Here is a 16,638-nt window from a genome sequence, read left to right as displayed (position 1 = left end):
AATTTTTATTGGAGGAGATTTAAATGGACATGTTGGTAGAATGGTAGAAAATTTCAGAAATATTCATGGTGGCTACGGTTTTGGAGTGACTAATGAAGAAGGTAGAGTCATTTTAAATTTTTCTTTAGCCTATGATTTTATTATTACTAATACTTTATTCAAGAAAAGAGATGAGCATCTTATTACTTATAAGATTGGATCTTATAAAACACATTGATTATTTTCTTATTAGAAGAAGAGATCGTCGAGATGGTAAACATTGTAAGGTCATTCCATGTGAGGATTTAAATATCCAACATATCATTACTTCTAGATTTTAAGATGAAGAGTTGTAAAATAAAAAATACTCAAACTCATTATTGTAGAATTAGATGGGAGAACCTAAAAGACATAAATAAAATTATTTTTGAGTAAACTTCAAGATTTTAAAATTTGGGATGTTCATGAAGAAGCAAATGCTATATGAGATAAAGTAACAAACACTATTAACAAAGTAGCAAATGATGTACTTGAAGAATAAAAAAAAAGTTTCTATTAATAAAAATAGTTGGTAGTGAAATAATAATGTGCAAGAAAATATAAAACATGATAAGTTATGTTATAAAAATTGGTTTAAATGTAAAAGCTTAGAGAACTGAGAAAATATCAAATGCTATGTGTGATAAAGTAACAAACACTATTAAACAAATAGCAAATGATGTACTTGGAGAATTAAAAAAAGTTTCTATTAATAAAATAGTTGGTGGTAAAATAATAATGTGCAAGAAAATATAAAACATAATAAATTATGTTATGAAAATTGGTTTAAATGTAAAAGCTTAGAGAACTGAGAAAAATATCAAATGGCCCACAGGGAGTCTAGAAAAATAATCCGTGACACTAAAAATTCCGCTTTTAGTGATCTTCATAGTAAATTAGATACTAAGGAGACTAAAAAATATATGTTTAAACTAGTCAAACAAAGAGAAAAGAAAAGCAAAAATTTTACTTAAGTAAAGTGTATTAAAGATGAAAATAAAAAAGTGATTTTCTTAGAAAAAGATATTCAACATAGGTGGGTGAGACATTTTGATAAACTTTTAATGAAGTTTCCGAAAATACGATCGAATTTAGTGATCTCAAAATCGTTAATAACAATAAAACGTTACATTTTTTTCGTCGCATTAGTAAAAAAGAAGTTGAGGAGACTTTAATGAAAGTCAAGGGTGAAAAGCCTGTAGGACGTGATGATATCCCAATTGACGTGTGAAAATATTTAGGAGATTTGAGAGTTTCTTAGCTTACTAAACTCTTTAACATTATTTTAAAAACTAAAAAGATGCTTGAAGATTGGAGGAAGAGTACTTTGGTCCCCATTTTTAAGAATAAAGGGGATGCACGAAAGTGTGCAAATTATAGAGGAATTAAGTCGATGTGTCATACTTTCAAATTATGGGAGAGGGTAATTGAACATAGTTTAAGACGTATTACAAAGATTTCTCGTAATCAATTTGGATTTATACTAGGCAGGTCTATTATGGAAGCTATACATTTATTGAGAGGTTTGATGGAGAAGTTCAGAGATAATAAGGAGGATTTGCATTTGATTTTTATTGATTTTGAAAAAGCTTACGAGAGGTTCCAAAAGATATCCTTTGGAGAGTTCTCGAGAAGAAAGGTGATATGACTTATATTCAATTCATTAAAGATATGTATACTAGAGCTGTTACTTGTGTTCGAACTGAAGGAGGATTGATCAAATATTTTTCTATTTCTGTTGGATTACACAGGGATCGACTTAAGCCTATATCTTTTTGCTTTAGTTATGGATGGTCCTATTGGACATTTACAGGAGGATGTACCTTGGTGTATGCTTTTTGCTGATGATATCCTTCTCGTGGATAATACGAGAGAAAAAATCCAGGAAAAACTTGAATTATGGAGGTCTGCATTGAAGTCTAAAGGCTTTCATTTGAGTAGAACTAAAACTGAATATGTGGAATGACTTTTAGTAGTAGTAGCTCTAGTGACAAAAGTGTCACTTTGGGTGATCAAATTTTTAAAAGGTGTGAACGATTTAGATATCTTAGGTCTGTTGTCTATTTATGACCCCAAACCTTTATATTTTATATCTACATTTATTAGATCTAGGATCCGCTCCTTTGGAAGACTTAATACTTATTCATTCGACCATCCTATAAAAATCATGGCTTGGGGAAAAAGAAAGTATACATAGAGAGCTTTGCGTTACTAAATCGTCTTCTAAATTTTTTGATTTATCTGATGCTTGTAATCAGGATATTGAATACGGCTAGTTTGTATTCTATTCTCACCTTGCTTTTAGTTTCTATTTTTTTCCCTAATTTTGTATCTTTGTGTTGGCTATTTCATGACCTCCTTTTGTAATTGTTATTTTCTAATAGATAATTATATTGCTTAAAAGATATTTCTTTTGAGAAAGTGGGACCACTTTTTTGCTGTAGTTCAATTCAACCCCTAGAAAGTATTTAGGTTATTTTAGATTTTTATTGATAAAACACATTTATAAATAGGATTTTATCCCAAAGATTTTTTTTTATATAATTCTTCGTGAGAAAGATATTATCAACATAAACAACCTGTATGATAAAGATTGAAAGTGTGTATGAGGATGGTGATTTGAATACTGCAAAGGCCTACCTGAGTAAGAATCTTGCAAAATTTTTTAAACCAAGCATGTGGGCTTTGTTTAACTCCATGGATGGCCTTCTTAGGCTGACTTGCAATTTTATAGTGCTTCGTGTTGGAAACAGAGAGGCAATTGAGATTAAGACAATTATTGGAAGGAAGAAGATTTGTGATCAAATGTCATATAAGAGAATGTGATTAGCAACACATTATCATTCATCCTTTTAAAGAACAATGCGTAAATATAGATTAGATAGTTCTTAAAATAAGGAATGTTCAACTAGTTCTTAAAATGTGATATAAGTGGTGTTTTAGTTGTGGATGAGGTCGTTGAGAATAAACCTGCAAAGGGTAGAGAGGTGTATATGTTGTTGTAGAAGAGGGTTTGACAATGAAGACATAGGGTGTTGGAATGGATGGTATGGTCTTTTTAGACGTGCACCAATTGAAGTATATATGAGTTGGGTAAGATGATCATAACGTCTATATTTTTATAAATTCTATAATATTCAAGAAGTATAGTTAGAATAACATGTGGGGAGAGCTTATCAAGGGATTAAAAAAAACACGAACAAAATGCGCACTCAAATATTCTAGGTGTGGGAGTAAAAGTAATTTGATTGGAATGCAGAAGGGATTTATCATTGTGGAAAGGAGATGAGACATTATTGATGATATAAATGGCTATCAAAATGCATCCTAAAATTGGAGGTGGGCAACACGACAATATTTTGTTGAGGTATATAAGAATAATGGATTTGAGAATATATCTATTGTTATTGTAGAAAATGCAAAAATATGATTGAATAAATTCTAGAGCATTATGAGTGCAATTAAGTTATAGTAACAATGAAAGAAATACTTTTGTTTCATGATAAAAAGTTGGAAAACTGTGTAGGCTTTCTAACTAACATTTGAATAAATAGATCCAAGTGACTCTAGAATAATCATCAATGAACACTATAAAATATCAAAATCCTTGTGAGAAATTTGTGACTAGGACCATAAATGTTAAAAGTAGAGTAACTCAAAAGGAAGAACTTAATGGTTGGTGTTAGAAAAAGAGAAGGGCATATGATGATGTTTACCTAATTCGTTGGTGAACAATCAAATTTGGAGGGATATATGAAATCTTGAAGTCTAGCAAGAGGATGACTTAATAATATACTGTTGATATAGAGCGATGGTGAAGGGGAGAATGGAAGAGACATCAATCGTTAGGTAGTATATTATGATTGCTTTAACACCTCTACAAATTGTCTTCTCTGAGTTGATAGCTTGAAAGACAATGAGATGGATGAAGGGCTGTGGAATAGTTGAGTTTTAGAAAGATAATTAATAAACAATAAACTAATAGGAACTTTTGTACATAAGAAAATACTAAAAGAGATTGTTTCTGAAGGATTTATGCTGCTTCCTTTTAGAGATATGAGAGAGGAACCAGTAGAAATTATGACAAGCAGTGGAGAACGCATGGATGGATGAAAATAATTAGTGGCTACTTTTCATTTTAGAAGAGGCATTTGAAACTAAAGTTCAAAATATATTGGTAGAGACAACTATAATTGATTTAGATAAAGAGATGATATGAGGGCTTGGATATTTGGGGTAGCTAATTCTATGCTTTACTTTTTAGACCATGTCCACACATCTATTTGGCAGTTTTTTTGTTTTTGTTTTTTTTGGATTCCTTTTTGGAAATATCTGTGATGGGAATATGCTCTTTTACCACTAGATTTGTTAATGTTTTATCTGTAAGAAAGCTGTACGATTTTTTTTTAAAAAAATTTATAATACCTATCGCAGCTTTCAGGAAAATTGTTCTCTCCACAACATCTTATCTATCAATATAAAAAGTTTTCGCCTCAAATAGATCTCTTCAATGTTTAAGTAATCTATCATAAATTTCTTGCTCAATGTTAACACATTTGAAGGAGGAAGCATGAGGAGTAGATAAGTTGGTTCGTTTGTAGAGGAATGTTGGGCAAATTGGTTTACCAATTGCTCCCAATAATATTTTAGAGGATAATCGTTATGTTTGCAATGATGATAGTGATAAAGTATTATGGCCATAACTATATTAGGCAATTGTTTCACTGCTTTGTCCACAATTTCCCGTTATACCTAGTCACCAACAGCTAAGGCCAACTATTCTAGAGTTAAGAGTATGAGAAGTGGGTAGCTGTGGTGTGAAGAATATGAGAGAGAGCAATTGTAATGTTAGATATTGCGGACTATTAATTGAGATAACATAGGATGCAGACTGAAGATAAATTTAGCTATAAAAATTCTTCATTATGCTTTTGCTAAACATTGTGTTGGTTGTGAAGGGATGGTAATGCAATACAAGCATCTTAAAGATGTGTGCTAGTCTAAAAAAACAATAATGATCATAAGTATAAGGAATCAAACAAAGCCAATACATATGCGATTTGGGCTCAAATTTTATTTGTGACCGAATTTCTTTCAATTTTCAATTTTAATATTTTCTTAATTTTTTTTTCCTGTTAAATAAGAGTATGTTTGAACTTTGAATTTGAATACTTAAGATTTTATATGATTATAATTGCATTTAAATGTTAGGACTTGTCTTTATAATCTAATTTCTATTAATTGGGATCCATAATTTGTAATTGATTACTTATTGATTGATGATTGAATGTATGCAATTTATTTTTGGCAATTGAATCTTCTCCAAATCCAAGTTGTGTATTCAGATTGCTCTACGTTGAGTTTTAGGATTGACAAAAATTTTCCATCCAATATTAGAATTGATTTTAGAATCTTTGATGAGTTTTTTTAGGATTTAATCTAGTCGATGCCCTACCTATCTTACACAAGCTAAGAGGCCTTTGACTTATAAACGTCATGCTTGTACAGACATTCCTAATTAGAATTGCAAACATGAATGATATAGGATAACTCCTCTTGGAGCATTGGAGTTAGTCTCGATTGCCCCATTGATGATTTTCATGATTTTACTTGAAGGATTAAGGTAATGCACATTCATTTGCTGCTGGTCATGGCCCATACTTGCATGGATTAGAGTCTGTAATTGACAACTCTCTTATTTTATGAGGAATGGCTTCATTTTATTTAATTTGCTAAACAAAAACTATGAGAAGTAGCTAAATAATATTATTATCCATGCTATTTACTTGTAGGAGTTACTACCATTTCCAGTTGGGCTTAAAATGAAAGGAATTTTATGGCATAAGTATTTGCTACTCTACCATAAGTGATGTCATATTGACTTTCTTGAATTATCTAGAAGCTTTTGAATTAATTATTGTTTACCTTAATCTATTTAAGTGCTTGTATCATGGTGCAAGCTTTCGAGGATGGTTGGCGATTGACTATCAAATTCATTAATGGTCCATAATCTTTTATCAAATCTTGAAATATGAACATTAGTTGCATGTTTAAGACTATTGAAGAGCTAATTAAAAAGGCATGGTTATATGCCTGCCATTAGAAAAATTTTAACGGCATCATGATTATATGAGGAGAAGCATTAAGATCATCACATTTGTCTTCATAACCAACATGGAAGCAAAAGGCTTTTGATCACAAGAGATAATTCGTGCATTTAAATTTAATAGTAGTATAAATAGTGAAGAAGGGATTCAAATTATGGATGAGAGATTCAAAAGCTGTGTCGTTGAGAGAGGACCAAGTGAAATAGTAGAATTACCTGAAATCATGGAGAATATTAGTGCTTTATGTGGTAGACAATTGACAAAGAGAACAATGTTTGCAAATGAAAGAGTTAGACATCTAAGAGTATATATGAGAGCGTGAGTGACGCATACGTCTAGAGCGTCATCCTTCGATCCCGTGGCGCCATCCCATGAATATGAGCGTTTGAGGGGCGCCTTGAACGAACCGATCCACGTTCTGTGAGGGGCTAGGCAACCCTTTAAGCTAAGGAACCTCCATCCAATTGGAGTGGGGTCCACTTCTAGTTATCCTAGGGTTATTTATTTGCTTTGTTTTGTTTAGGGTTGTTGTTTTTTTTTTTTTTGTTTCTATTTGTGGCAGCTTTCGGTGTTTTCTTCTCTAGGGTTGTATCCAAAGGTCGAGTGATACTCCGGCTCTATCTGTCTCCCACGAGGGTGATCATCCTCATCTATCATTCCTCCACATCGTTCCTTGCACTGCTGTCATTACCTTTTCTGTTGCAACCGTCTAGAAAACACAGCTTCCTTTGTTGTTTCCTACAGTCGCCAACCATCCCCTTGCCGCTTTACTGCTATTTCAGACATTGGAATCACCTCCTTGTAGCTTATGTTTGTTCCCACCTTCCAGAACCAACCGTCCACCCTGCTACTACCTTCCAGAACCTGCGTTCCACCTTGTTGCTGCCCTAAACAACAAAATGCTACTGTTTTGAACTGTCAACCCACTGTACAACCTCTCCACACATGTTGCCGCTCATGAACTGCAGCCCCAAAACCCTCTTGTTGTTGCTATTTCCGCCAATCAATGCCCCTGCCATCATTCCAATCCCTTACGGCCCTTCAAAGCCTCATAACCGACCACCACCACCCCTGGATGGACCCCCTAGTGTGAGTTTCTGTGTCGTGTTGTTACTACTTTCTATTTCCATTTGTATGGTTGTAATTCTCCATTTGAATTCAGCAATAACCTGCTATTACCCACCTTGCTGCCTCCTCAAACTCAAACTGCTACTGTTTTGACCTGTTGACTTGCTGTCCAGCCTCTTCGGACTTGCTGCCGCAGCCTCAAAACCCCCTTGCTGTTGCTGCCACCCACCAGAGCACTTACCATCATTTCAGCCCCTTATTGCCCTTCCAACCCCCATAACCGACCACCACCATCTCTCGATTCACCCCTTAGTCTGAGTTTGTGTGTCGTGTTGTTACTATTTCCTATTTTCGTTTGTGTGGTTGTAATTTTCTTTTTGAATTCATCAATAATATTTGATTATCCTATTATTATTTGGTTAACTCTGGTATCATTTAGTATTAGAGTTAGTCTAACCCTAGTCTTGTTCTAAGCTTACCAATCTCCACCCAAAACCCCACACCCTTGCTGATTTTTTCAAATCAACAAACACCCGCTCCAGGCCAACTCATAAAATCATCCCCTTTTGCCCCTCAAATCTAAACTCTAACCGGGCCACAATGGAGATATTTGCTGATGACCTGATTAGGAGGAAATGACACAATGTTGCTTATAAGAAATTTGTAAAGAGATATCCAAGAATTTTATATAGAAATATGCAACGAGAAATTCTCTAATTGTAACAGAGGCTTGCCACTTTCGATAGAAGACAATCCGGAAGGGTCAACCATAGGCACAATCCTGATTTTGTCAGATCGAAAGGATGAAAAACAACCACCCAAAAAATTTGATAGGGTGAACTAAAGGTGGATTTACCGGATTTTGATAGTTGCGAGGATCCAAAAGAATTCATTTAGTGACTCCACCTAGTGGAACGTGTCTTTGAATACTAGGATATTCTACTAGACAAAATGGTAAAACTAGCCGCCATTAATTTAAAGAAGTGTTGCTATAGTGGGAAAATTTGAAGCACCTACGTCGCGAGGGGAAAGGGAAAATCACTATTTTGTCCAAGATGAAAAAGGAGATGTAACTCAAGTACACACATGCACATTATATGCAGGATATTTTCTTAAAATTTCATCAGTTACATCAACAACATCGGGCGACTGCCTCACCTTACAGGTGGAGTTTAACCCCATGATCAAGCATCAAGAGTACAATTAGTGGAACAGCTAAAGCCTATTTAACCAGAGGAGGAATCTGTATAGAGTGGAGAAAAGTGGAGACTGTCAGTACTCCCAAATTCATCCCCGCCAGTAAATGCTTCCAGTGTTACAATTTTGGCCATTTGCCAAATAAGAGAACAATTTCTTTCACTAAGTATGGAGTAATTGAAGAAAAGGACAAGATATAGGATAAGATGAAAATTTCAGTGAAGAGTCTCGACTGCTAGCTTACGAGGAAGAGACGCTAGCGACTCGTGTTGAGCCCATGAACGAAACTAGTGATGGATTAATATTGGTGATTCTCGAAAGGGATAGCCCTTGTGGAAGGAATTGTCAGCTTCATCATGATCAACAATTTATCTATGGTGGTCCAACCAGCCATTTATTTCATTCACAAGTTTGTCTCTCTATGAGAATTTTTTTGTCGGCTGCACCCAATCAAATAGGAGTGGTAGAGGTAAATTTCATATTTAATGGCTTGAGAGTTATTTTGTAAGATTCTACATCTATATGTAGTTCTGGCTCAGGTTGTGACAAAATAAAATGACGTGCTTTGGAATGATAACACTTACAAGCTTGATTTGAGATTGTAACATTTTGCTACGTTCAACGTGACCGACGAAACTTCGTACTATGAGGAGACAAAAGCTTCAACAGATGAGGTAGAAGCTCTTCCGGGAAACTGACGCAGATGTTTGGAGCGTCATCCAAAAGCGACGCCCGAACCAAATCGGTTCAGTTCCTGTGAGGGGTTGGTCGGCTCTTTAAGCCAAAGAACTGCTATCCAATTGGATTGGGGTCCACTCCTAGTTATCCTAGGGTTTTTGTTTTTCGTTATGTTTTAAGGTTTTTTTTTCGTGTTTTTGTTCAGGATAGCAGCCGACATCTTTGGTTTTCTTTTGTAGGACTGTATTCAAGGGTGCTTCGGCTGTATCTCGCTCCCGCTGTGGTGATTATTCACATATATCGTTACTCCACATCCCTCCCTTCCTCCCTCCTTTCATTGTTGAGGTTGCCTTCCTTGTTGTAGCCACCCAGAAAACAACTTTATTTGTTGTTTCCTACAGTCACCAACCATCCCCTCTTGTCGGCTTGATTGTGTTTCAGCCGCCGGAATCGCCTCCCCGTAGTCTAGTTGCTGTTCCCAACTTCTAGAACTTACCTTCTAGAGTTAACTGTTGTTCCCAACTCCCATAACCAGTCATCCACTTGCTATTACCTTCCTTGAAAATGTGCATTTCGCTTTACTATGTCAAAAAAGTATAAAAATTATGCAAGTATGCATCTATGGTGTACAAAAAGAGGATCTATCATCTTCAAGTATAGTAGATAGTTCCCTATCATCATCTATTTGTGGAAAAATAAAAGAATCATTAACGACACGCTTAGCACAATAATGAGCGGCACTGTTAACCAATTGCTGTTTCCAACCCCCAGAACCAGCCATCCACCCTGCACTACCTTTCAAAATCTGCGGTCCACCTTGCTGCTGCCCCAAACAGCACACTGCTGTTGATTTTGACCTGCTGACCTGCTGACCTGCTGTCCAGCCGCTTTGCACTTGCTGCCACTTCTAAACCGCTGTCCCAAACCCCTCTTGCTGTTACTACTGCCGCCACCAGCGCTCCGACCAACATTCCAGCCCCTTACCATCCTGCCAACCCTTATAACCAACCACCGCCATCCCTGGATAGACCCCCTAAGTGTGAGCTTGTGTGTGGTGTTATTGCTATTTCTTTTTTTAGTTCGTGTGGTTGTAATTTCCTATTTGAATTCAACAATAATATGTGGTTTTCCTTATTGCTGTTTGGTTAACATTGGTATCAGTGGTTTGCAGTCTGTGTCAAACATTGAAATGTCTAATGGACCGACAAATAGAGTTAATGCATGGGGCATCACAGAGCACAACTCAATACGGAAAGCTGATCTGTAGGGGGCAAACGCACAATTTGGCTATAACATGTGTTGCATGTAGCATGATTGAGTACGATTGCAATGGGCAAACAAGCACAGGAAGGTGACCAAGGCCACGAACAACTATAACTTTGCTTTGAAATTATGTTTAGCTGAAATAGGTTTTGTAGTTAATTCACTACCACTTATAATATTGAGATGATTACAACATGTTGTACAATGATTACAACTCTACTCACTATATACGGAGTGCCTTCTTTCAGTGAAAAATATCTATAGCAGGAATGACTAGTAGGATTAATGTTGATGCCTTTGCACACTTGTTTTATTTTTTCCTTTTCCATAATACTTCTTTTGTTTCATCCCTACACAGTATGGCATTTTTTATGGAGCTCATTATGAATTTTATGAGCCATAATCATGATATATTATTATGTTCTGTTCCTTGGCCATTAGTTGCAGTGTTACGAAGGTTAAATGTGGCCGTTAGAATTGAAATAGTCATTTCCTTTTCCTGTCAAAATGCTGATTGGCATACCAATTTTTTAAGAAAATTCAGAATTGACTTGAGAAAAGGTGAATGTCTTTTATAAATTTTATGAATTGGTCTTTACTGAAAACTCAAATATTTAATCCGATTTATACTATTTTATGTTTTTAAAATATATTTATCAACATATCATGCAGGCTATTTCTCTTTAAGATTGTCACTGGCTGCCATTATAATCATTTAAGATTATATATTTTTTCCCTTTAGCAGTAATTAGAACTAGACCTTGTAGAGATGTAAGAAAAATAGATTATTAGTTAATTATCAGCACCCGGATATGCATTAGTCACCCAAGTTGGCTTTTGTTTGTATGCTTTTGTGTATGGTTTTGGACATTTATATGTGCTGTTTTGTATGTGATACATATGACCGTATTGAAAACAGCTTTTGATGCTTGGATGGTTATTTGCATACACATGCATGAATGCACCTTGGGCATTAATTGTATGTATGAGTTTAAGAGAGTACACATGGATGTATTTTTGGTAAGTTCTTAAGTTTGCAATATGCATCTATATGCTTGTGTACTTTTCTTTGATGTGCAATGTAGTGGTCCTGATGCATGATGCATGCTGGATGATTAATATTATGACCTCATGCAGATGGTCGGTTGCCTGAATGGTTTTGAATTCTTGGTTACAATTGTGGTATATATATGCATGCCTTGAAGCAGTAACACTCTTACTTTGCTAACCTGCTGTCTAAAATGCACGTAGTATTGCAACATTATTGAGAGTTTCAATTGTTACAAGCTGAATTATTGTGCATCCTTTTTCATCGAGGAATGCTATGAAGTTGATGTCTTGGATGAACACACATGAAATTATTAATTGAGTGGGGAAGATATTAATCAAGTTTTGTGTCCATCTAAGTAGGGAATTAGAACCAATTATTTCCTTCGATGTCTGATGCCTGTAAAACTGACAACACCAATGAGACTGAATGGTGCATGAGAAAAACCTTTTTTTTTTTATTGAGCAAATTAGATTAGTAGAGATGTAGAGTGAGATAGGGAGGGAGTGCATTTACACGCATACCCTTTGTAGTAGTTTAGATGTTCTTATTATGCCTTCATCTCTGTAGAAATTATATAGATAAAATTGCCCTTTTTGTCTCAAATGCGCCTTTCCATCGGTTTTGAGAAATCCTCATTCATCCATTTGATGTAGTTCGGCACCTGGGACAAACTGCAATATGGTTGAACAGAGCAGTTCATCTTCTAGAAACTTCAACTGTTTTTGCTGTCCTTTCTTCGTGCTGCACTTTTGAGTTGATGATGTTACTTAAATTCTTTAGAAATTAATGCCCAATTTAAATTCACCTCACAAGGGTTTGTACCTGTTTGCACGTACGTTCCTGCTTTTACCAAAGAAATTTTTAAGTATACTTTACTTTTTCAGACATTTTATATGCTTTTCATCTGGTTCATTTAAACTCATTACGTTTTTTGCTGTTTCATGTAAATCCTTTATGATTTCTATACTTTTGAGGATGCTTGGTTTTCTATTTTATTACTTGAGATCCATGCCCTCTAAGTTGTCGATCTATGTGGTGGTTGGTTGGTAGATTTGATGTCCCTTCTTTATACTTGGATATTTTATTTTTGCTCTGTTCTTTTAATGTAGTTTTACTATTTCACTGTTATATCAATATTTGCCAAATTAGTGATTCCCAACACTTAATTCTATCATTCTCAATATATATCCATTTATTTTTCCATTTACTTCTTTTTGTAGATATAATTAAAACCCTTAAATTTTTGTGTTTGGTATGTGATATTTACTCCTTTTGTCAGGCTGGCGATGCTCTGATACAACTTTACCATAACTTCATTACAGACTTTGAAACAAAGATCAATCTCCTTAAACTTGCACATTTTACTGTTGTGGTTTCTCGTCAATATACTGAAAAAGAGGCCGCTGTCAGCTATCTTGAAGGGGTCATTGAAAAGCTGCACGCTACTAATGATATGCGAATAGAGGAACCTATTCTGTATGTTAAGATGCAAATAGCTGCATTTAAACTTGAAAAGGGAAACCAAAAGGAGTGCAAGAAACTTTTGGAAGAGGGGAGAACCTCGCTTGAAAGCATGACTGATGTTGATCCCTCGGTGCAAGCCAGCTTTTATTGGATTTCATCTCAGTATCATAAGTGCCACCAAGAGTTTGCTGAATTTTACAATAGTGCTCTTCTTTATTTGGCATACACAGAAGTGGATTCTCTTTCAGAAACATTTAAGCTGGTATTTAAAAATTTTTGTTTCGTTTTGTTCTTTTTATGGAACGGGATAGTTTCTAATGAATCTTGTTTCAATAGTAGATTATTAATCATCTATATGCCATAACAGTCGATCCAATCTTAAGGTTTTTGCATGCATAAAATATTGATCTCACGTATAGTAATAGTGCAAAATGGTGTAATAAGCAAATTTGAACATATATTTAGTAAATTTGTTGTTCATGCTGTCAGACAAAGTAGGCATGTATCCAACTACTGGGTTGAGGTTTCTGGATCTTAACAATGGTTATCGGGATTATCTTTTATGTGTATCTTTTATGTGTATCTGTAGATATTGTGACTTACATTTGTCCGCCTTAATGTTTGACAGTTCTACCGAACTGGTGAAATTATTTTATCTTCATTTTTATTTTTTTACATTTATTTTGGACTTTTTTGTTATTGTACATATGTTTTCATTCTTTTTTTGTCCAAGACAACTCATGTTTGATTCTTATATTTTTTGTAAAACATGTTGAGCAGGAAAATTTTTGGTTCTATTTTAATTTGGTTTTATGCTGCCTTTTGTTTTGGAAATAGTTTGAACTAAAAAACATAGTAAGCTCTGTTGCAAGTTCTTGAGGTGTGCCATTTGTGGAGGGCATTCTTTCTAAATCCATTTTATTTTTTTGGCTTCAATAAGTTCTAATGGTTGGTTACAGATTAATTTAAACTTTAAAGATGTGTCAGTGATTGTTTTCATTACTGTTATTCCTAGCATCAATTATTCATCATCACCGTCCTAGTTAGCCTTATCTAGTAATGACTCCCGCTTTATGAATCCTTCATCTTTATTCATCCTTTTTTAGTACTTCATGTCATTTTAACTCTAGTTTATGATTGGGTTTGCTCAGTATTTAACAATCCTATTTTTATTTTCATCATTTTCACCCTATTTTTTCACATAAATTGCATCTCCTCTCCTTTCGATGCATTTTTATTTCTCATTATTACATGCATGAACGCATACTTATTCTTTCTATTTTTTTCAAACATCCATCTCCACCCTTTGATCCATGTCACACTCAATTTGAGTGTTAAAATTCTTTAATTCCCAACACCTGAATTCATGAGGCGTGAACATCTTAATTATAGTTAATGATTAAAATAAAAAAGTCATTTAATGTATAACATTCCCAATCATGCCATACCATCAACATATTATTGAAATGGGCATTGTGAGTGTTAATATTCTCATTTCATCCACATATTGAAGAAATCTATCTATTTATCCCCATATTATTTTTCCAAAAGAAAGAATAAAAAAACTTCCACTATCACATTCAAAATCAGAACTGTCTTATATAGAATCAAAATAAAAAGTATTATCATTCAGTTTTTTCATGTTTCTTTGAACTACTTCTTTTGATGTGCTATATTTTTTCCAAATATCATGTACACTTCTTGTTAACATATGAAACATTTCCAAATACTCTGATATTAAGGTGTGAAAAAATAAACCAGTTAAAACAAAAGAAAAAAAAGTAATTAAGTTTAAAAATAATAAAAATAGTTCTAAAAATAAAAAAAATTAAAAGAAATTGAAAAAACAAATTAAATAATGAAAATAAAAAAGAGCTTTAAAGAAAAAGCACACTAGTTAAGGATAAATAAATAAAAGAAAAATTAGTTAAACAAATCGTGCATGTACTTGCAAAGCTCAACGAGTTGAAATTTTCTTGCAAGCGCATGCTTCTTGAAGTATTCAATCTCTAACTAGCATGTGCCTCCTAATTGCATGTGATACTCTCAACCTGCTCACAGACGCTTATTAGACTTAAACTCTTAAAGTGTATATTTTAAGCAAATTTTAATTTGTGGCATTTGAGTTATGCTTTTTGGGGCATATTGCCTCAAGGAGGATGCCTCAAATAAAGAAATCATAAATCTCGTTCAGGTATAGTGAGATGTGCCTCAAGCTGGGTGCCTCCAGTGCCTTTTTAAACCATGATTCTGAAGTACTTATCTCATTTAGCCAAGTATCTTTATACCTAAACATTATGTAGTTGTTTAATTATATTTTCTTCATGATTTCTACGAATCTTTATTTTTTTTATATTGAAGTTAAAATATCTAAAATATTATGTAATTATTCCATTATTATTGGATGATATTTACTTTACTATGGCATCAACTAATATACTTGGTCTTTGTTCAATTTTTTTTGAATTCCTTGCGTACATCAAAAATACGTCCACACGAATCTCGAGAAAATCCAATGGGTCTTGCTTATGAAGATCAAAGGACTGTGTATCGGGATAGTCGAAAAACGGAAACACAAAACATTGTTTTCTTTGGTCGGAACTTTGAGCCAATCGAATGAAAGCGTAGCAGAATATAGAAATAGAAGACACCCAATTCAAGGGACAGTCGTTTATGACCAGCTCTCTCAGTCGAATCCGGAACTCCCTACAAAGATGATCAAAGGGCACCTCACGAAATGCTTTTCTGATCTTTTGTGAAGGCCCCTTATCAAAGGAGTGCCGCCCGTCAGATTACGTTGATACATCCTCTACCTGACAACCTAAGATCACACTAACGATAGGATGGCCTCAACTCAGGATCCGTTGAGAGGGCCAACCAACTGTTTGTCAGCCGACTAAAGGCTATCAACCGACCGAATGACAAGATTGCCGGTCATTAGAAGCCCCTTCAAGTAGTTATGAATACAAAACAACATTAATGTTAATTATGAATATTAAAGGGTGCCGGATACGGTTACAAATGTGAAAAGTTGTCCGGAGACGGTTACAAATGTGAAAAGTTGTCATACTAACTTTTACGTCTCTATTAAGTTGCACAAATATGTAATTTTACACTAATTGCCCTTGAAATCTATAAATAGAGGGTTATTTCTCCAAGAAAGGACTACTAAATTTACCCTCTCAAAACTTGTGTTATTGTGCACTTTACTTTCTCTCTCTTGTCCGTCCTACGCTCTATAACTTGGGTGTGATCCACTAGACATATTTGGATTCAACACTTTGTATTGTAAAATAATGAACAGTTAACATGTTATATGATTATATTTTTGTCAACCTTGTGGAATTCATGTGTTTTAGATGGAAACTTAAATCAGGATGACAGGGTGAACTGTTACTTTGTCTGCACATGAATGTATTCAGAACATTTTGATTATATTGTTATCATTTGGTTTCAGATCCATGATGGTTTCTTTACATTTAAAGAATGTAAGTTGTTTACTTAATTGGTAATATTTGTTTTGTGAATTCTAATTTTATTTTAATATTTTGCTTGATATCATATTAAACATCATATTAGTTGCTTAAAGAAAAACCTAACCCTGGAACCCTGGGTTGTCGCATTAGCAAGCCCATGAATATTCTGCTTGTACTTTTTTGTGTATGCACGCTTCTCTGTGAACTGAGCTTTAAAGAAACCTTTTTTACTCAAGGCATGGTTATTATTCTCTGTTACTCCCATCATTTACTGCTTTCAGCAAGATTTTCAGTGACAGGTTTTCTTTTCTTTGTT

General features: G+C 34.4%; 1 protein-coding gene across 1 annotated transcript in view; it reads left to right on the top strand.

Moving 5' to 3' along the window:
- LOC110037656 (26S proteasome non-ATPase regulatory subunit 13 homolog B-like) overlaps positions 1-16,638 on the top strand; it is a 22,814-nt gene that overhangs the window by 3,339 nt on the left and 2,837 nt on the right. Inside the window, exon 2 of the mRNA XM_020742355.1 lies at positions 12,662-13,129. Coding sequence (XP_020598014.1) covers positions 12,662-13,129 — 468 coding nt within the window. The remainder of the gene's footprint in view (positions 1-12,661; positions 13,130-16,638) is intronic.

The sequence above is a fragment of the Phalaenopsis equestris genome, unplaced genomic scaffold (assembly GCF_001263595.1).
Source record: "Phalaenopsis equestris unplaced genomic scaffold, ASM126359v1 Scaffold223028, whole genome shotgun sequence".
Lineage (NCBI taxonomy): Eukaryota > Viridiplantae > Streptophyta > Magnoliopsida > Asparagales > Orchidaceae > Phalaenopsis > Phalaenopsis equestris.
Note: the sequence above shows the minus strand (reverse complement) of the source record. Positions and strands in the feature narration are given on the sequence as shown.